This window comes from Bos taurus, chromosome 7 (assembly GCF_002263795.3).
Source record: "Bos taurus isolate L1 Dominette 01449 registration number 42190680 breed Hereford chromosome 7, ARS-UCD2.0, whole genome shotgun sequence".
Classification (NCBI taxonomy): domain Eukaryota; kingdom Metazoa; phylum Chordata; class Mammalia; order Artiodactyla; family Bovidae; genus Bos; species Bos taurus.
The window spans coordinates 83,413,616-83,436,746 of NC_037334.1; the positions used below are offsets into that span (position 1 = coordinate 83,413,616).

The 23,131-nt window shown below is 39.7% G+C and overlaps 1 protein-coding gene across 4 annotated transcripts in view; it reads left to right on the forward strand.

Moving 5' to 3' along the window:
- VCAN (versican) overlaps positions 1-23,131 on the forward strand; it is a 120,015-nt gene that overhangs the window by 56,875 nt on the left and 40,009 nt on the right. For 2 of the 4 annotated variants that reach the window (XM_005209719.5, NM_181035.2), the window contains 2 exon segments: positions 13,348-18,561; positions 21,805-21,918. In XM_005209719.5, the coding sequence (XP_005209776.2) occupies positions 13,348-18,561; positions 21,805-21,918 (5,328 nt within the window). 4 annotated transcript variants of the gene reach the window in all.

Genomic DNA, 23,131 nt, shown 5'->3' on the forward strand with positions numbered 1-23,131 from the left:
TGACCTTGAGAGAAAGGCTCACACTGTCTTCTAGCAGAGTAGTCAGTCAAGGGTTATCCTCAGGTAAAGCTACAACATGCTTTGTTCTTTAACAGAATCAAAAGGGACACAAAATAACTGTAAACCATAGGCCCTGCTCCCAAAGCCTTTAAATGCTTTTGAGGAGCCTATATTAACATAGTCAAATGTAATTAACAGTACAGAAATGCATAATTACACACTAGGTGTGAAATACTGACTAAATGGCAGATTATATCAACAAAGAATAAATCAATGAAGGCAGGGGATTCAGAAAATATTTCATGAGAAGGATGAAATATAAGCTGGTTCTTGTTGGAAGGGTACGATCAAAGACAAATGGCTGAAAACTCATTATTAACCTATTGCTTCACAACAGAGACTCACCAGTGGGCCAAGGAGCCCCAAGTACTGTCAGGCATTTTCCTAGACAGGGCTTGAATGGCAGAGTGGCTCCCCTGATTCAGAAGATGAATGCCTTCTTAAGATTCACCTAGAAGCCTATACAAATCATGGAAACTTCAGGCAACTTCCTCAGGAAGGAGTGTTCTCTCACATTTTCCTATTTTTCAGTGATTGATATATTTTGATAAAGATAGCATCATCTGTAAGTTAAGTACATTTAGCTTTTCAAAACACGTCCCATGATGTATCACGGTTCAGAATTACACATTTGTAAAATTAAATGACATAAAACTACTTTTTAGAGTGGGCTGTATACCTAAAAGATGATCTAAACTTCTATAATATCTTAATTCAAATGCAGTTTGAACTAGCAATATTACAGAAGCAGGTGATATAAGTTAGGGAAACTACAATCAGTCTTTCCTTTGATTCTTGGCCATGTGGACCCAGGAATTTCTTAAATTTTCTGTCAGAATTTTTTGCCAGTAAAATGGATGTAGTAGTGATTATTGTATAGAAAGAATAGTTCCTAAATTCTGATACATACTCTCTTTTTTTTCCAAATCACAGGGATTATATAACAAAAGATCACTGTGTGAGTATATATATATACACACACATATATACACACACACATATAGGGATCTTCCCAACCCAGGGATCCAACCCAGATCTCACTACATTGCAGGCAGATTCTTTACCAGCTGAGCCACAAGGGAATCCCAAGAATACTGGAGCGGGTAGTCTATCCCTTCTCCAGCAGATCTTCCCGACCTAAGAATCAAATCGGGAGCTCCTGCATTGCAGGTGGATTCTTTACCAACTTAGCCATACATGTATGTATGTATCCAAATATATTAATATACATGTATCCAACAAATAGTCAAATAATTGCCATTCACTACATACTATACTAGAACTGGATTTCTGAAGCATACTCTGTGATATTCTGAAAGTCCACGGATAGGTAGTTGATTTGATCCATGGGATACAGTTCGATGGAGTGGAAAGAGCCTTTGGAAACAGACTTGGGTTCATGGTCAACATTGTTATCTGCCACCTATTTGATCTTGGGTAAATTGCTTGATCGCCACAGGCCTCAGTTGTTATAATAGTAAACATATGTGCTAATGCTGCTGCTGCTGCTGCTAAGTCATGTCCGACTCTGTGCGATCCCATAGACGGCAGCCCACCAGGCTCCCCCATCCATGGGATTTTCCAGGCAAGAGTACTGGAGTAGGGTGCCATTGTCTTCTCTCATGTGCTAATACTACAAACTCACGAGATTACTTAAAAGAGAAGGGGATCTCTTCCTGGGCTTGCACGACACGGTGGCAGGCACATCGCACGTTTAATACCTCCTAAGTGACTAGAAAGCACCCAGCATAGTGCTTTGCACATGGCAATGACGTAGTAGAAATGAATCCCCTCTCAGCTACGGCAGTTGTTTCGTTGTGAACGTCTAAATGTCAGAAAATGTAGATTGTTTTGTATTAAGTATGTTAAAAATGCAATTTCCTTAAAATTTGAGATGATTTATACTACAGTGAGACAAATATAATTATACTCTAGTATCTGTCTGACTGCAAGAGCTTGTTAAAATTTTAATCATCTATGGATTGTGTTTGTCTAGGGTGATGCCATTTTGGGTGCAAATCAGAAGCAGCTGCAGCCCTTATTTAAATTTTAAATATAGTTATAGTATTGATTCTATACTATCAACATGTAGAACTCATTAGCTTTCTGCTCTTTTTCATGTGTGAAAATTGGACTTGTGATTTTTGATGATTGCAAATTTAATTTTTTTCAAAGAAAAGATCTTTTCACAAATTCTTTATAAATTTTTCCAGGTGCTGGGCCAGGCCTCTTCTTGCATATTCATAGAAAACATGGGCATTCCCTGCTGTCTTTTTGTTGTTGTCAAGGAAACCCCCTAGTTCTCTACACAGGGATTACATTCTTCTTTCTTAATAGCTCTTAGATCATTCATTTGTGCAGTGAATAAAAAATGTATTCACGGGCCCAGACAGTGTTCAGAACTTTTGGAGGGGAGGGGTGTAGCTAAGGGGAGAGACGTGTGGTGAGAGGAGCAAAGGGATAAAAGAAACAGAAAAAGAAATGCTTTATAAAGGTTTCATTTTAATGAGGTAAAATGAAAAAATAATTTAAATGCATTATCTGTTTTTGTCAGTTTTAAAATTTATTTGCAAAATTTATTACATTGAATCTCACTGAGGCCAGTTTGTCACATATATATTTTTTTTAAAAAGCTGGTTAATAAGTGACTTTATTAATAGGAAGATTCCAAGAATGGGGCTCTGGTTGAGGGGACAGGGGAACAATTTTTAGTGAAAACTGTTGTGTATTTTTTTTTCATTTGCATGGAAGTACTCTGATTTTTTACAACACAATTGAGGCAATGGAAATTGTAAAATATTGTTTCAACCTAGGGTATTGTGTGGACAATTCAGCACCTATTGCATGAGAAACTGTGTTCCTTAGAGGGATATGCCAATATTCAGACCTTTTGAGTGTAAATCAAGAAGGAAACCCTGATCCGATGGCATGAAAGCTATAATTATTCTCAAAAGGAGTGGTTTGATTTGGAGGAGGAGACTAAATTACGGCAAACCTTCTAAATACTTGCTAGAATTATTGTGATAATGTATCAAAATTTTTTTTCCATAGATAAGTTAAAGTAGGAGATTTGAAACTGGAAAGAAAGAATCCCTTGAGTGAGAGGGAAAGTTTAGTTGTACTTCAACATCTGTGTCTATGAAAGCTTGACATATTATGTCTCAGTATGGTACTTAGACCTGCTTGCCTCTAGGATCGGCATACACTACCTTGTCTGGCTTCCAATGACTTCATCTTTTCATCTTACACCACAGTATTCCTGGCATCTCACAGGGTGAGTTAGTTTCTTTGGCCATGTGCTGTTCGGAGTAGGTTTGGGTTTCTCTAAGTTGAGAAAGGGAGAAGAAAACACACCAACATATGCTTCTGTAGAGTACAGCGGAATATACTATAGTTACCATCTTTTATTACGTTGTGATCTTACCTTGCTCTGCTTTCTAAGGGAGCCATTTCACTCTCTGAAGATAAAACATTCTCTGCCCATCTCTTCACATTCACTCCCAGGAAGTATTTTAAAGGCTTGTTGAAATAAAGGCATTCAGGCAAGCTACTCTGTGGCTGAAGTGAATTGAAGTCACTCAGTCATGTCCGACTCTTTGAGACCCCATGGACTGTAGCCCACCAGGCTCCTCCGTCCATGGAATTTTCCAGGCAAGAGTCCTGGAGTGGGTTGCCATTTCCTTCTCCAGGGGATCTTCCTGAGCCAGGTATCAAACCTGGGTCTCCTGCATTGCAGGCAGACACTTTACCGTCTGAGCCACCAGGGCTAGGGAAAGGAAAATAATGTCATCCATAGCTTAGTTGGGAAGGCAACTTGAAATAATCAATAAGCAAGAAAAGTATACAATAAAAGCCAGTTGCTTGCTTTAATAAAAAAGAAAAATAGAGGTAATATGGGCGTGAGTTTGAGCAAACTCCAAAAGATAGTGAAAGACAAGGAAGCCTGGCTTGCTACAGTCCTTGGGGTCGCAGAGTTGGACACAGCTGAGAGACTGAACAACAGCAGCAACAATGAAGTAAGTTACTATTTCAGACAAAGTCTCAGAATCAGCCTCACAGGAAACTCTGGGCATTCATCCTCTTGCTGAGCAACCATCCATGTTGCCCAGAAGGCCACAGAACAGCACCAACCAGGTATCAGCAGCTGACCGACAGTGATGCCATTCTGTGCAGGGGTTTGAAGGAGCCCCAGGAAATCCCCCAGTGCACAAATTCTGCTCATGTTGCTTCTCAACCTCGGCTTTATATCAGAATCACCAGGGAGCCTCCATATAAAAATATCCACTCTCCCAACCCCCACTAGACAACTTGAATCTGAATTTCTAGTGGTGGGACCCAGGCCTTCATATTTTTTGTTTCTTTTCTTAAATTTGCCTTCTTTTTTTAGTATTAGACGTCTGTATTTTTTTAATGCATGCAGTCTTTATTCCTGGAGAATGTTGAACCCTACAGTAAAGTAAAGGCTTTCTGACCTTGAAATATAGACATATTGGGGAAGGGGTTGCTTTAAACCCCTGCAAGTTTAAGTTGTATTTTACCAGTTTTAAGGGGGAAAAAATGTTTAATTCAGTCTCCCCTAAATGAAATGCTGGCCTTTATCACATTTTGGGAAGTGTAGCTTTTCTCACACATGTTAAATGAACCTTGACATCTGTAAGGAAGGAAGAAAATAGAATTAACTATAATGGAAACCTGTGTTTTTTAACATTTCAGAGTAATTGTAATTGGATCAAAAGTGATCGTGAGGGGTGGAGAATGTATCTTGAATTATACAGACCTGCATACCTCACACTGCCATACCCGTATTACTTTCTCTCTATCAGCATGGAAATTAAAAGGAAATACATATGCTCATGGCTTAAGGATTCTTTTGACTATACTGACAAAGTAAATATGTTCATTATATATTTCCACTTGAGAAAAATAGTGAGTATTGCCCTGAGATAAACCTATATGGATTCTATATTTGGAAAGGAAAAGAATGATAAAAAATAATATTGAGACTATGCCTGCCCACTTAGATTATCTGATTTTCATAGCCATAGAAGTCTTTAATATTTGCATTATCTGTGTTTCTTTTAGTTGTGTCTCAGAATTTGAGCTATTATTGCAGCCAAAAAACAGTTTCTTCAGGACCAGAAAAAATGCAGATATTTAAAAGAAAGGGTCAAAGTAGTAAATGTAAATGTTTCCATTCTTGATGATAAATAACTATGTAGACATTCTTTCAACTAAATTCCCAAAGAGAAGCTAAGTGGCTAGAATAAGGAAAGCTTTACATGTTTAAAAGATCCTTTCACTTTACGGAACATAGAAGTTAGTAAGGAAGGTGAGACAAGTATATAATACCCACTAGGGAATTTATAAATAAGAAACAATATGACATAAGTCCTATGGCATACAAATGAAAGACACAACCAGTTCCGGCTGAGGAGTTTTAGTGAAGACAGACTGGAGGAATGGAGACTTCAGCTGGATCATTCATAAATACAGGAGTGAAGCTCCAAGGAGGGTTTATGAAGCATTCCAAGTTTGGGGCAGGAGGATTCTTGTTGAATAGAAGTGTGAGTTGGGAATGAGGAGGATATTGAGATGGGGGCATAGATTTCTCTGCATCCAACTCAGAGATGCAGAGAATGAGAGGATGAGGATAAATGTGAGGACAGCCATGGAGCTGTTTGAACATGCTATTGAAGAGGTCAGTTGGAAGAGGTAACTTTTGAAGAAGGGAGTGTTGTAATGAAAACAAACTGATGTTTGGTAAAGTTCAGTTTAGTAGCTGTAATTGGAGAGCTTACAAGGAAGTATTGAGATACACACACACACACACACACATATATGAGGGGCATTCGTTTTACTTATGTCAAAGTGTTTTACCTAAATTTGAATCCTTGATCTTGACCAAAGTATTTTTCTGGTGTTGGGCATCTAGTCATTATCTGTCATCTATTCATCTATGAAAAGTTTTGACAATCATGGGGAACTAACATGAAAAAGATAAGAAAAGTAAGTACTGCCCAATAATTGGTTTTTGTCATTTGCTCTGCTTTCAAGGAAACATTTACAAACTGAAATAACCTGCCTTCTTTTTCATGCAGCTCTTTATCTTACTGTTCAAAAATGCTTGAAGGGCCCAAAATTACTTGATTAAGCTCTCCAGGAAAACCCTTACCCTTTAAAAATTGGAAGTTAGGGAGTCCCTTGGGCCTCTTCTATAAGCAAGAAAAGCCCACACTCAGTGGTAACTCCTTAAGCTCACTTAGAGCAGATGACTGTATCTAAACACATTCTTTCCACTTGAAAGAACAGCATTATTAGAGGATTATTTGAAGCTGGGAAAAGAGATGATTCCCATTTATCATCCCCATAACATGTCTGCCTCAAAAGTGAGGCCATCAGAAACGCTTATATTGTTTATTACGCTTTCTGGGTGTAAAATTCATGAATTGAGAAATATTGAGCTCCTTTCTCAGCAAGCAGGAGCTGTCAGTGTCCGATAGCATGCATGGGTGGTACACCAAATGAACCTCGGCTAGCAGAGCTAACAGGGAGACACGGGTCACAGAATCCAATCTTGATCTCCTGGCCTCTAGTTTAATCTCTTACCTCTGGAGGGATTGCGCGTTGATCTAAATATCACGTGATTTTCAATTATTAAAGTAATTTAAGCATATGAAAACAAGTGACAAGATTTGGGGAAGATATTTATATCTTGATCACTAATGTCATTTATTTTTTCAACATCCTGAGTTGGCACCATTTTTAGTGTCTCAAATTTTGAAAATGTTGGGAAATTTGGAATGTCTGAGACAACCTAGTGGAAAAGCACATTAGGTAGTCTTCATTGTTTTACAAGGTGGCAGCTAGCATTTTATTTTAGTTAAGAATATTTCAATGGTGAATGAAATTGAAGCATTTGCTTATGTCTGGATATATTAGATTCATAGGTATGTGTCAGAAAACTTAAATATCTTAGACAACTTCAAGTTTTCTCTATTTAAATTCCAAAAGTGTTTCTCAAGTACTTCAGTATGGCTGTCTATTGTATTTTTTAAATAAGGAACCAAAATCTTTTTTTTCCCACACATTGAAATCTATTTTAATAGAGAAATGTGATCCTAGTATCTCTCCACTGAGTGGATTGGTATATACTTATATTTGATTAAAAGCTCTTAAATTGTAGAATTCCCTATAGAAAACATGGACTCTAGCCAGCTGCCTCTGCATCTTAGCAACTATGTTTTGTGTCTGCTAACAGTGTGATTGTAAGACTTGTGCTATGTCTACAAAATTTTGCCATTAAGTACTTAAATATACTTGATGAGTAATTTGAGGTCAGCTAGCAATAAAGCTTTGTGTGAAATGCCATTAAAAAAAATCTATTAGCGTGGTATATTCAAGCTGTTAAAATACATTCATAGAAACAGAGAAAAGATTATACATACGCTGTGTAGAGTTCTGTGGTTTGACTCTTGCAGTCCAAATAAAAGTTATATCACCCTAGAATAAAATTCTAAAATAGAGTCGTCTTTTGTAAGAATTTGTTCACCTCAGAGCTGGGGTCATTAATTATTCCATGAGGTTGCACTGTTAGTACAAAATAGAGCAGATCACAATTTCATGATGAAATACTTGCTTTCACAGAAACACAGGTGTTCCCTACTCCCCTCCACACCCCCCACCGGTCACACACCCTACAAAGAAACTTTTCTGGTTTGCAATAATAGCTCTTGCAACTCTCTCATAATATGCATGGTGGGTGAGGGTGGTGGCAAGAAAGGGGGATGAAGAAGTAACTTTAGAAACTAAATAGAGAGGAGCAAATTGGAATATGGGTGAGATGGAGGTGGCAGTGGCAGGAGTGAATTCACCTGTCTATCCTAAGTCGATTTTGTGACTTTTTACAAAAATTATTTATTTATTTTTGGCTCTGCTGGGTCTGTTGCTGCTCAGGCTTTTTCTCTAGTTGTGGTGAGCTGGGGACTACTCTCCAGCTGCTGTACGTGGGCATCTCATTGCAGTGGTCCTCTTGAGGCAGAGCATGACTCTAGGGCTCACAGGCTTCAGTACTTGCGGCTCGTGGGCTCCATAGTTGTGGCTCCCAGGCTCTAGAACACAGGCTCAATAATTGTGGTGCGCAGGCTTAGTTGCTCCTCAGCACATGGCATCTTCCTGGATCAGGGATTGAACCCATGTCTCTGGCTTTGGCAGGTGGAGTCTTTACCACTGAGCCACCAGGGAAGCCCTTCATGACATTTTTAAAGTATGAAAACAAGTTTGCCATGCTAAGAATAAAATGTCGATTCATCTGTAGAGAATCTCTTGGCCAAAAAACTTGTCTTCAAAGCCCTGGGCAATGAATATTTTCCTCACCCTTGAACCAATATTAAGAAATCAGAAGAAACCATTTGGAACACAACTTATTTTAATAATAAATACTGATAAGTTATTAAGACTTCCCTGGTGGCTCAGATGGTAAAGCGTCTGGCTACAATGAGGGAGACCTGGGTTCAATCCCTGGGTCAGGAAGACCCTCTGAAGAATGAAATGGCAACCCACCCAGTATTCTTGCCTGAAAATCCCATGGATGGAGGAGCCTGGTGGGCTATAATCCATGGGGTAGCAAAGAGTCGGACACAACTGAGCGACCTCACTTTCACTTTTCACTGATAAGTTAATTGTGAGAAGATTCCTTTCAGAAAAGAAAACCAAATAATTTTATGTCACATTTCATATCTTTGTTTAAGAATTCTTGTTAAGTGGAGCATTTTTACAGTGCTCATATTTAATGAGCACCTTTTGAAATATATCTTCTCAATCACTGTTTATTATGATGCACTGATAGTTATTTGGTCAGTCCAACTTCAAAGAACAATGAGAAGTATAAGATGAAATTGCTTAAGTATTTCTGTATTTTCTGCCATTCTGAGGCAAGGCAGATCAGGTACTTGGAAGGCAGGTAGATAAAGGAATTCTAATTTAAATGTAATGATTGGTACATCTGCATTACATACAATCACAAAGTGTCCTTTGCAAAAAGAGTTATAGGAAGGTCATTTCTCTAACCTATTGGCATGAGGACTTGTTTCAGAGAGAAAGAGAAAGATTTGGAAGACACCCTTGGAGGCCATAGGTTTCTGTAAAGTTGGTAAATATGAGTCTGCCATATAGTCTCATAGAGAATAAGTATTTAGTAAATTTTGTGCAATCAATTGATCTTGGGGAGATTGCATTTTTGGGTGCCATGCATGGTTGTGGGAGTTAATTTAATTTTGCATGCAAAAACCAGTACGATGCTGAGCTGTGTTGTGAAGTTTATGGCTGTGATTGAAGTATTGTGGTATTTATTTAGGTTAGAAAATGGAATAAATTGCATCTAACAGTTGAGTCTTTTGGTGAAATATTCTAACACGCTGGTCTAAAATGCTAAGGGAGTCCTCAGATTTATGAGCAATAAGAAATGTCAGGGTTCCTTATCCAAGTGGAAAATGGGCTAAAAGAATATTATACTCTGTTCATTGAACTGCAATTAGAGAACATAAAATGAATGTCAGGGAATTTAATTAATTGAATTAAATAGACTTAATGAGTTGATAGTCAATGAAATTATTATAAAAATTGTTGATTTACAATGAGTTCTTTGTTTTCTTTACTAGGAAAACATTTTATTTTAAATTATTCTTTTCCTTTGTAAAACATGTAAGTGAGCGTCAGAGTGTCAGTTCCTTTGACATGTTGACATTTGACACACTGACAGGCCTCTGTGTCTTCTTTCTGCTTTTTTCCACCCCACTTGTTTTTAGAGCTACCAACATCATACCTAATGAACCTCTATCTATAATTATTCACTAAGAAGTTCATGGGATATGTTTATATCCATTTTGTTTTTCTAAAAAGTAAGGAATTTATTTAGAAATTCATAGAAATCTATAATAACATTGAATATTTTTACCCTATTCCCAGCCTAGGAGTTTATAAATAAAGACTATCAAGCAGTTATTTCCTTATGTATCCTTGTGTTTGGCTGGAGAAGCTTGGCTGAGTAGTTAGTTTAATCTCCACTGCTTATACAGAGGTACAAAATGTGATGGGGATTTTTTTATATATGCTTGACACACACCTATGCTTCTTATTGAAATTCTTTCTGTATTTAAGTGCAAGGTGTTGTGGAAATTTAGACTGTATGTGTGGTCATTTTTCATAATGAGTTCTCATGATATTTATACCTAATGAAACCTAATGAAAAGGGTGATATGCTAAATGACACTATGCTGCTGCTGCTAAGTCGCTTCAGTCGTGTCTGACTCTGTGCGACCCCACAGACGGCAGCCCACCAGGCTCCCCTGTCCCTGGGATTCTCCGGGCACTATAAGCAATTTAAAATTGGCATATTTTTGAAGTTCCTGTTAAATTCTACAAAGTTTCACAGAATCGTTTAACTGAGTGTAGCTTCATGGTAGCTCAAATGGTAAAGAATCTGCCTGTAGCACAGGAGATCTGGGTTCAATGCCTGGGTCGGGAAGGTCCCCTGGAGAAGGAAATGGCAACCCACTCCAGTATTCTTACCTTGAGAAGAACTCCATGGACAGAGGAGCCTTGTGGGCTGTAGTTCACAGGGTTGCAGAGTCGGACACGACTGAGCGACTAACACGCTTTCACTCAACTGTATTCAAATAGTATTAACAATGAGGCTGCTTGATTTAGTGATTAGATAAGGTTATATATGTGATATTTCAAAAGATTCATTTGTACAGAAGGCATTTAAAGATGCATTCTCTCATATACCTATATAAGAATATGCATATATATTCTCTCACATTCTTTTTTCCTTAGTGAGAGGTAGCCTTCAACACAAGCTATATTAAAAGGTATTTGTCATCTGAAGATGTTTTCTTTTAAAACATACACCATGAGACAGTATAAGATCAGAGTAATAACTTCTATGATCTAATATTAAATGAACTTACCCTTTTTTGAAAACAAAGGTAAGGCATTTAGTTACTTCTGTGAGTTTGGCAATTAGGAATAGCTGTAACTTCTGTGGCAGAAATCATCTATATTAGTACATATTTTTAATTTTTAAAATTTTTATTTTATATTGGTTTATAGTTAATTTACAATGTTGTGTTAGTTTCAGGTATACAACAAAGTTATGCAGCTCTATATATACATATGTAAATTCTCTTTCAATTCTTTCCCCATTTAGATTATTACAGAATATTGAGCACAGTACCCTGTGCTATACAGTAGGTCCCTGTTGGCCATCTGTTTTATTTATTTTTTAGTTGTTTTTTTTTTTTAACTGGAGGATAATTGGTTTACAGTATTGTATTGATTTCTGCCCTACATCAACATGAATCAGCCATAGCTAATACATATGTCCCCTCCCTCTTGAACCTCCCTTCAACCTCCCACCCCATCCCACCCCTCTAGGTGGGGTTTTATATTTTTGTAATATGCCAGAGTTATGTATTGATCACATTTCTGTTTAGGGTAGCAGTATTTTTTGTTCATTTGAATACCTATCCCACTTTGTTTACATGATTGAGGCACCGAATGTATTCAGTGGAGATATAAGGAGTGATTTGTAGTGTGTGAAAGTTAAATAGGATGCACATGTAGTAGGGAAGAGTGACCTACTCTGACACAAATAGTACTGATATTTTATGGTGGCAATATAGTGAAGATGGGATACAGAGAAAAAAGTTTTCTTTTTTGTTTTTATTAGAGTGAAAGGGATTAATGTAAATACAATATATCTTCTACTTACATAAACGTTTTGCGGTCTCTCTTTTTTTAATTAGCAAACCATAGTTAAAAACAGAAGGAGCGCTGTAGAGTTTTTATTGGATGTTCATATACTTCTGTATTTATGCTGACACAGAGAATACAATGGCAAAGAGTCAGACATGACTGAAACACACACGCATGCAAAGAATACAGACAATATTGCTACCGTCTCAATAGAGTGTTTTTCTTTTTTGCCATCGGGAAATGTTAGATGTTGGGTGACGGGGAGTGGCTTCTGACAACAGAAGCCATTTCCCTACCAATAGAGGGTAGGAGTGATTCCGTCGTTGTAATTATTATTCCTCCTGTAAGTTCTCAGGTTCAACCTAAGCATGTGTGGCATGGATCAGGGCTAGGCTGAAAGCTGTATCTGCAACAGTGTTCCCGGGACCAGAGGGCGAGACCCCTGGCAACCCTACGAGCTTCTCTGTGTCTTTCCTGGGGTCAGAACACCCACAGGTACCTGTCCGTGCTGCCGTGATTCTGAAACCCTCTCCAAGGACCACTGAATTCCACTCCGATGCAAATGAGGGTGCGGAATGTCCCCCTCCTGGTGTTTGGATGAGGAGCTTTGCTGGTGGATTTTTGGAGAGAGAAAAGACAGATGGGCTTAGTGGTTGATACCCTGTGGCAATCTACAGTCTAGGAAATGTTCCGAGGATAGGTGTTATTTCAGGTATGCTAGTTCTAATGTTTAGAAGTGACTCCTGAACTTCTTTTGGAGAAAAGGTTAATGAAAAGAATGACAATTGCCCCAGGCCAGATCACCTCTCATTACAGATAAAGCTGGAAAGGTGTGGAGGGCTCTTCTTTCCTGGTGCTTTCTGTGAGACAGCCCTGCAAGGAGACCCCCAGCCCCTCCTCCCCAGGGCTTCCTGCCCTTGTGCATGGAATGTGGCTGCAGTTTATTACACAGCTAAGTCTTGTCTTACTGTTGCGTGGGACAGGATTGTCATCACACTGTGAAAGGGCTGTAAAGAAACCTCTCTTTTACTTTTCTAAAAACAGTCTTCTCTAGAGTAAATTATGACAGGAGGCCAGAAGAAATTGCTTCTCACTTCCCTATTCAATAGAGGGTATCTTTGCATTCACCAACATGAAGGACAACAGTTACTTTTTTCTGTATGATCTCGTGAAGGGATCTTAACTTGAAATTTTTTTTTTCCAGTTTGCACAGAGATGAATTCTTCCATTTCATGATTACACTGTGTGTACCTGGTGCCTTGTTTCGTTTTAAGGATGTGGTTTTGTTAAACATGTTGAAGAGCTTTTGTGACCTGTTGCTACAATTGGATTTATCTTTCCCGTTGTTAATATCAAACAGCAAATGCGAAGACTGAGAACCATGTGTAGAAGGGTGATTGCTCTTACTGTGAACAGATTTGAATCCTTCTTTTTGTGTGAGAGTGTGATCAGCCAGCCTTGCTATCGATTTCTTCTATCGTACACTGCCAAATCTTCTATTTAAGTATTGTGAAAACTCTTTGTTTTTTTCAGGTCGAATGAGTGATTTCAGTGTAAGTGGTCATCCAATAGATTCAGAATCTAAAGAAGATGAGCCTTGTAGTGAAGAAACAGATCCAGAGCACGATCTAATTGCTGAAATTTTACCTGAGTTACTTGGTATGTTGCACAGTGAAGAGGATGAAGAAGATGAGGAGTGTGCCAATGCCACTGATGTCACGACCACCCCATCCGTGCAGTACATAAATGGGAAGCATGTAGTTACCACTGTTCCCAAGGACCCAGAAGCAGCAGAAGCTAGGCGTGGCCAGTTCGAAAGTGTTGCACCTTCTCAAAATTTTTCAGACAGCAGTGAAAGTGATAGCCATCAGTTTATAATCACCCATGCTGGACTGCCCACTGCCATGCAACCTAATGAATCTAAAGAAACAACGGAGTCCCTTGAAATTACGTGGAGACCCGAGATTTACCCTGAAACAGCAGAGCCTTTCTCAAGTGGCGAGCCTGATATTTTCCCCACAGCCTCAATCCATGAGGGAGAAGCCACTGAGGGGCCAGACTCAATCACAGAGAAAAATCCTGAACTTGATCATCTGGTGCATGAACATGCTGAATCGGTACCTCTGTTTCCTGAAGAGTCTTCAGGAGATGCTGCCATTGACCAGGAATCTCAAAAAATCATCTTTTCAGGGGCTACCGAAGGAACGTTTGGTGAAGAGGCAGAAAAAAGTTCTACCACACATACTCCAAGTATGGTTGCAAGTTCTGTATCAGCACCTGTCTCAGAGGATGCATCATTTATCTTAACAGGCACTCCACAGTCTGATGAGCCGTTGTCCACAGTAGAAAGCTGGGTGGAAATAACCCCTAGACACACTGTCGAGTTCTCGGGAAGTCCTTCAATTCCAATTCCGGAAGGCTCTGGGGAAGCAGAAGAAGACAAAGATAAAATATTTGCCATGATAACTGATTTATCACAGAGAAATACTACAGACCCCCGCGTTACTTCAGACACCAGCAAGATCATGATCACGGAGAGCCTTGTGGATGTTCCTACAACCACTGTATATTCAATTTCTGAACAGGTTTCTGCAGTAGTGCCTACCAAATTTGTAAGGGAGACAGACACTTATGAGTGGGTTTTCAGTCCACCTCTGGAGGAAACAACAAGGAAAGAGGAGGAGAAGGGAACTACAGGTACAGCTTCTACAGTTGAGGTACATTCCCCTACACAGCGATTAGATCAGTTTGTTTCACCCTCTGAGTTAGAAAGCTCAAGTGAAACTCCACCTGATGATTCAGCAGCTGCTACTAGGAAGAGTTTCACGTCCCAGATGACACCCACACAGTCTGAAAGGGAAACGACAAGTTCTACTGTTGTCTTTAAAGAAACAGAAGTTTTAGACAATCTGGCAGCACAGACCACAGATCCCAGCCTTAGCAGTCAACCTGGGGTTCTGGAAGTGTCACCTACTGTCCCAGGGAGCCCCGTCTCTCTCTTTATGGAGCAAGGCTCCGGAGAAGCTGCTGTTGACCCAGAAACCACCACTGTTTCTTCACTTTCATTAAATATAGAGCCTGAAATTCTAGCTGAAGAGGAGGCAGCTGGCACTTGGTCTCCAAATGTGGAAACTGTATTCCCTTTTGAGCCAACCGAACAAGTCTTAAGTACTGCAGTGGACAGGGAGGTTGCTGAAACTATAAGCCAAACATCTAAGGAAAACTTGGTTTCAGAGATCTCAGGAGAGCCAACTCACAGGGCAGAAATAAAGGGCTTTTCTACAGATTTTCCTTTGGAGGAAGATTTCAGTGGTGACTTCAGAGAATACTCGACAGTATCTTATCCCATAACAAAAGAAGAAATAGTGATGATGGAAGGCTCAGGGGATGCAGCATTTAAGGATACCCAGATGTTACCATCTGTAACACCTACCTCGGACCTCAGTAACCACACTGCTGACTCGGAAGAACCTGGCAGCACCTTGGTCAGCACCTCAGCCTTCCCTTGGGAAGAATTCACAGCCTCTGCTGAGGGCTCAGGTGAGCCCTTGCTCTCAGTAAGCAGCTCTGTTGACCAAGTGTTTCCCAGTGCCGCGGGAAAAGCCTCTGGAACAGATTCCCCATTTATTGACCAACGATTGGGAGAAGAAGGTGCTATCAATGAAACTGATCAAAGATCCACCATTTTGCCAACAGCAGAAGCTGAGAGTACTAAAGCTTCAACCGAAGAGGGGGAGGTGAAGGAGAATCACACAGTTTCAATGGACTTTCCCCCAACTGTGGAGCCAGACGAATTATGGCCTAGACAAGAAGTCAACCCTGTAAGGCAAGGAAATGGAAGTGAAATAGTATCAGAGGAAAAGACTCAAGAGCAAGAATCTTTTGAACCCCTTCAAAGCTCTGTTGCACCAGAACAAACAACTTTTGATTCACAGACATTTCCTGAACCTGGACTCCAAACCACAGGTTATTTCACACTAACGACAAAGAAAACTTACAGTACTGATGAGAGAATGGAGGAGGAAGTCATTTCCTTAGCTGACGTGTCCACTCCAACTCTAGATTCAAAGGGCTTGGTATTGTACACTACTCTCCCTGAAGTTACTGAAAAATCCCATTTTTTCTTAGCTACTGCCTCAGTGACTGAATCAGTACCAGCTGAAAGTGTAATTGCAGGTTCAACCATCAAAGAGGAAGAGAGTATAAAACCCTTTCCCAAAGTTACGAGCCCGATAATTAAAGAGTCAGATACAGATCTTATATTCTCTGGACTGGGATCTGGGGAAGAAGTTTTGCCTACTCTAGGATCAGTGAATTTTACTGAAATAGAACAAGTCCTTAGCACATTATATCCCCTGACTTCTCAAGTACAAAGTTTAGAAGCCAGCATCTTAAATGATACAAGTGGAGACTATGAGGGAATGGAAAATGTAGCAAATGAAATGAGACCACTCATTTCCAAAACAGACAGCATTTTTGAAGATGGTGAGACAGCATCCAGCACAACACTACCAGAAATTTTAAGTGACGCCAGAACAGAAGGGCCCTTCACGGCACCTCTCACTTTTTCCACAGGCCCCGGACAGCCTCAAAATCAGACGCACCGTAGGGCAGAAGAAATCCAGACCAGTAGACCACAGCCTCTGACTGATCAAGTCTCTAGCGAGAATTCTGTGACAGCAGAAACTAAAGAAACAGCAACCCCTGCCACTGATTTTCTGGCTAGAACATATGATCTTGAAATGGCCAAAGGATTTGTTACATCAACACCGAAACCATCTGACCTGTTTTATGAACATTCTGGAGAAGGTTCTGGGGAATTGGATGCCGTTGGTGCAGAAGTCCACGCTTCTGGAATGACTCAGGCAACTAGGCAAGGAAGCACCACATTTGTTTCTGATAGATCCCTGGAAAAACATCCCAAGGTTCCAAGTGTCGAAGCTGTTACTGTTAATGGATTCCCGACAGTTTCAATGGTGCTGCCGCTTCATCCTGAGCAGAGAGAAGGCTCTCCTGAAGCAACCGGCACACCGGCAAGCACAGCATCATATGAGAAGGCCACAGAAGGTGCGGCAGATAGTTTCCAAGACCATTTCTGGGGATTCAAGGATTCCACGCTGAAACCCGACAAAAGAAAAGCCACTGAAAGTATTATTATAGATCTGGACAAAGAGGACAAGGATTTAATATTGACAATGACGGAGAGTACCATCCTTGAAATTATACCTGAGCTCACATCAGATAAAAATACTATCATAGATATTGATCACACTAAACCAATATATGAAGACATCCTTGGAATGCAGACGGACTTGGATCCAGAAGTACCCTCAGGACCGCCTGACAGTAGTGAAGAGAGCACTCAAGTTCAAGAGAAGTATGAGGCAGCTGTTAACCTGTCTTCAACTGAGGAAAACTTTGAGGCTTCTGGTGATATTCTGCTGGCTAATTACACTCAGGCAACACCTGAATCGAAGGCTCCTGAAGACAGAAATCCATTAGATCACACAGACTTTATCTTCACGACTGGGATCCCCATTCTTAGCTCAGAGACAGAATTAGACGTTTTGCTTCCCACAGCCACATCTCTGCCCATTCCTAGTAAGTCTGCCACAGTTAATCCAGAGTCAAAAACTGAAGCCAAAACCCTGGAGGACATCTTTGAATCAAGCACTTTGTCTGATGGCCAAGCTATTGCAGACCAAAGTGAAGTCATATCAACGTTGGGCTATTTGGAAAGGACACAGAATGAGGATGAAGCAAAGAAATATGTAAGTCCCTCTTTCCAACCAGAGTTCTCTTCTGGGGCTGAGGAGGCACTGACAGATCCTACCCCCTACGTAAGTATTGGTACTACCTACCTTACGGCTCAGAGTTTAACAGAGGCACCTGATGTGATGGAAGGAGCCCGTCTGCCGGATTCCATCGACACATCCACAGTTTCAGCTTTTTCAGAGCTGCTCTCTCAGACACCATCATTTCCTCCACTCAGCATCCACTTAGGCAGTGGAGACTCTGAGCACTCAGAGGACTTGCAGCCAAGTGCTCTGCCAAGTACAGATGCCAGCACACCCCCAGTATCCTCAGGAGAACTTGCAAACATTGAAGCGACTTTCAAACCCTCAAGTGAAGAAGACTTTTACATAACTGAGCCTCCATCCTTACCTCCTGACACAGAGCCTTCAGAAGATGAAAGTAAGCCTAAACTATTAGAACCAACAGAGGCTTCTGCCACAGAACTAATTGCTCAAGAAGAAATTGAGATTTTCCAAAATTCTGACAACACAACCAGTGTCCAGGTTTCTGGGGAAGCAGTCAAGGTGTTTCCCAGTATTGAAACCCCTGAGGCTGAGGCTATTGTCACAGCTGCAAGTGAAACGAAGTTAGAAGGTGCTACACTGCGGCCACATTCTACTTCTGCTTCTGTGATTCACGGGGTCGAGGCAGGTGTGGTGCCTCAGCCCAGCCCACAGACTTCTGAGCGGCCCACCATCCTTTCTCCTCTGGAAATAAGCCCTGAAACACAGGCAGCTTTGATCAGAGGGGAGGATTCCACAGTAGCGGCCCCCAAACAGCAAGTACCGACGAGGATGCTTGATTCTAATAAGCAGGCAACACTAAGCACCACAGAGTTAAATACTGAGCTTGCAACACCATCATTTCCCCTTCTGGAAACTTCTAATGAAACCAGTTTCCTGATTGGCATTAATGAAGAGTCAGTGGAAGGCACAGCAGTCTATTTACCAGGTAAGGACACAATGTTGATAAATCTGTTTCCAAACGTGGAAACAGTCCCTTGGTCCTAACATATTTATTTATATAATTGTGTTGTACTGTGAAAGGGGTGAAGGTTCTTTGTATTGTTCACATACAGCAGAACAGGCCATAGTATTGATTTCCTAATGAGATGCAAAGAAAGTAAGTATAGACTGGGGGCTTCCAAGATAAACTTTGTATTTTTCTGGGTTTAAGAAACATGTTGTTTCTTTTTTTTTTTTTTCAATTGCAACATGGAAAACCTGAAGTTGTTAATGGTATAAAAATTCAATTTGACTTTATCCACAACTTACGTATGACTTTGTCTTAGGTCCCATAGTTATACATCTTAGCTTTAGGAACAGGAAAAGTATCTTATTAAAAAAAAAAACAAAACAAAACTCTAATGAATGGGTGTTATTATGGCAATATTAAAATCTGTCAGGCCTTTACAAATGAGACTAGTAAGTAACTCTAATAAATACTTAACATGGTTCACACAATATCGGTTATAAGTTCATACTTTTGTGTAATTTCCTTGCTTTAGATAGGTAGTCTACCTAATGCTTCTAACACAGTGCCTAGCCACAGTGAGTATTCATTCGGTATATATTCAAACTCTGCCTATTGAGAGATTTCTAGTTTTTTGCTGAGTAGACAGGAAGCATGAATTTGATACTGGTTCATATAGACTATGCCATTTGAGCTTCACAGAAAGGCCACAATGCGTACATTATTATCTCCATTTAAAAGGGTAGGGGGTGGAGGTTCAGAGAGGCTCTGTAATTGGCCCAGGGTTGTAGCCACACATATCATGGTAAAGTGGTATTTGAACCCAGATGGGCCTCGCTCCAGAGTAGGTGGTTTTTTCCACTGGTCTTTGGTGGTTTTCTGTTAATATAGTATAAAAATGAATAATATTTAATTACATGTAAAGCAGAGATCTTGGAATATTTACTCTGTAGAATTTATTTTCCTTTTAGTCTAGTTGATAATGTTGAAAAGTTGAGTTTAATGGTGTTTTCCAAGAACGGTGGGAATAATAATGTTAGTGGAATCCATAAGTAGCTATCACCACCTAGTTGCTACCTAGAAAAAGAAAAAAAGAAACCAAAAAATAGTACTTCTAGGACTGTGCTGATTAAAAATATGTTTTATTTTAATGAGTATGTTTTTACAGCATGGCTATACTTAAGAGTTATTCTTCTGAGCGTTGCAACCTTATCTTTTGTGCTACCAATGCTTCAGTTTTGTTGTGCTTCAGATAGAGTGAAATAGTCATAAAGTGTAACTTTTATAAATGATGAAGTATTTTGTGAATACATCTGATCAAAGGTGGCTGATGGATTTTTGTGTGTTTTTTTTTTTTTTTGTCACTCTTGATTGAATCTGTAAATGATAACCTAGTAATCTGGCCAATATTTATTCTTTTGTAATTTAGTTGAAATATACTTCAGATTAGAGGAAATATGATAGAGAAATCACTGGTAATAACTGTATCTATAGAGAGAGTTGGATTTGACAAATGAGAAATGTGTACCAGTTGCCCAATTCGTAATGTTTACCTAGAATCAGAGCTTGCGTCCTTGCAAAACCAAGTGTCACTTTAGGTGAATTCAATAAAAAAAGCTCCTATTGGATCCCCTGGTCTATTTGCTGCAGTTTCAACTTTCCGAGATGACTACACACTGCTTAGGGAAGAATGAAATGAGTGAAAACAAAACTGTTCTCCTGATCGAAACTGCCTTCAGTTCACAGCCCTCTCCCTCGCCAAGCCCGTGTCCTGCACTCTATCATGATGTCCCGTGTCTGTGGTGGGAGTAACGCTGTACTTCACATTTCTGTGGCACGTCACTTTACCAACCACTTTCACTTTAGTGTCATTTTGGTTTTGCACTGAGAGCAGCATGTAGAAGTGTTGTTGACTGTAGCCTTGTCATCTAAGCAGCGTGTTTTCAAAAGCAGAAGGCAAAAGTAGGGAGATCTTTAGAACTATAGGGAGAATCTTAGCACAGTTGGGGTCACTTTTGAAGAAACAGTTGCAAGCATCTGAATTAACCTAATTATCATGAACCCACACGTGCACATGTGCCCCTATCAAGTCTTTCTAGTAGTCCAGAATTTGCTTAACACTCAGAAAGTGTGAGTTTGACTTTCCTGGGTGGGAAAGGCTCAGTTATTTTCTACAGCCATACCTGTTTCTCATGTTTCATAAGTGCATATCTTCTTTTCTTCATGTGCAATTATTTCAGACTTTCAGGTCTTAAAATTTTTGAAACTATATAGCCTATTTATTTCAGTTCTTTTGTAAAAAATGGTTAGCTCTCATTTGGATTCTTAAACATTGAAGCAAGCACTTCTGGAAAAGTGTTCAAATAATATATATAAGCTATTAATATAAATATAATTACCCATGTGATATTACAGAATAACAGATGTGCCTCAGTTAGTCTAAAAGTACTTGGATTTAGAAAATATGTATTAAACTGTTTTCTCCTTATACATTTGTACCTCTGGCCTTTATATTGATCACCTAGGAGTGTCAATTTTGTGTTTTTAATAAGAAAATTGTAATAAAATTTTGGGGTTTCACTTGAGGTGAGATTTTTGTATTTGGGTTTGTTTTTACACAGTAGAGTTTAATCCATGTGTTGCTTTTCTTCAAGTATAGTTTAAAGGAGTACAATTGGAACGTGTTTTTGGAAAAAGCATATTAATGTAGCAGAAGAGACTTCAGTGCACACTTTCGAAGAAAAAGTTTCTGAGCATTAAGTGGTAAAAGGCAATAATAATTTAAATGATGGTAACAAGCCAATGCTAAAAAGAATGCATGTTCTGTGTATCCAGCCATTTCACATGAACTAACCTCGTTTAAAAGAATACATGTTCCATTCACTGTGCACATACGTGTAATCATTTTGACTAAAATCAATTGCCATTATCATGCCAACTAAATCTGCAGTAGAATATATTAATTAGTTGCCAGATACCATACAAAATACTGTTTAAAAATAATGATGATTGATTGGATTCCAGAAATGAATAGACGCAATTTGTAATAATTAGTTATAATGCCAAGAAACACTCCAGAGAGTAAAGTTAATCTTAATTTTTATGTGTAGTGCTATGGTAAAGCCTTATGTTATGGTAGCAAAAAACGGCATTTTTATGCTAAAATATGTTGAAACTGAGAGATGAGCCTAATTGCTCTTCTTACTTTCCTGAACCTGGTAGGACCTGATCGTTGCAAAATGAACCCGTGCCTCAATGGGGGCACCTGTTATCCTACTGAAACTTCCTACGTGTGCACCTGCGTGCCAGGATACAGTGGTGATCGGTGTGAACTTGGTAAGATGTTCTTCCCTGAAAGACCATGGTGCTTTTCCAGAAGACATATTGGGGGAGAGTTTATGTTGCTTGGATCCATCAGAGGATTTCAGAGAAGCCCATTGTAGATGAATGGTGTGTTAGATGAAATTAAAATCATAGAGTAATTTAAGTAGTCTATGGGAAACAGGGATAGATGTTTATTGAATTTTCTTGATATCACCAGGACTCAAGGAAGATTACTGACGTCAGTTGTATTTATGTGTGGTTTTCACACTCAGGCTTTACAAATGTAAAGTTTGATATACAGTATTTGCTTACATACTGACAAAAATTTTAATCTGTCTCCAAATCTGTGTATCAATAAATAATCAATTTAAGTGCAAATTTCTTTTAAAAAGCTCTATTTAAAAAATGGATTTCCCAGGTGGCGCTAGTGGTAAAGAACCTGCTTGCCAATGCAGGAGACCTAAGAGACGCAGATTTGATCCCTGGGTCGGGAAGAGCCCCTGGAGAAGGAAATGGTGACCCACTCCAGCATCCTCGCCTGCGTAATCCCACAGACAGAGAAGCCTGGTGGGCTACAGTCCATGAGGTCACAGTCAGACATGACATAGTGACTAAACAACAATTTAAAAAATAGGGAGGTTTTATGTTTTGAGATGACTTGCTGCTCTGGCGTGTCATGGGAAAGTACCTTCTCTGGCTGTGCCCAGAGACCAGCCTAGTCCATTTCTCCCTCGAGGAGCTGTGACATTGTTGTCTTCCTCCTCTCTTTGGATTCCAAAGAACGTCATTGTCTCTTTACTAAATCAGTCCCTTTTACTTCCATTCTTATTTGGGGTTCCTTCTCCTGAAGAAAATTTTAAAAAGGACTCCAGTTTTGATTTGGCTAAATATAGACCTTGACCCTCAGAGAAGGTGATGGCACCCCACTCCAGTACTCTTGCTGGAAAAATCCCATGGACAGAGGAGCCTGGTAGGTTGCAGTCCATGGGGTCATGAAGAGTCGGACACGACTGAACGACTTCACTTTCACTTTTCACTTTCATGCATTGGAGAAGGAAATGGCAACCCACTCCAGTGTTCTTGCCTGGAGAATCCCAGGGACGGGGGAGCCTGGTGGGCTGCCGTCTATGGGGTCGCACAGAGTTGGACATGACTGAAGCGACTTAGCAGTAGCAGCAGACCTTGACCCTAAGAAATAAAATGATGGGAGCTACTCATCGGGTGC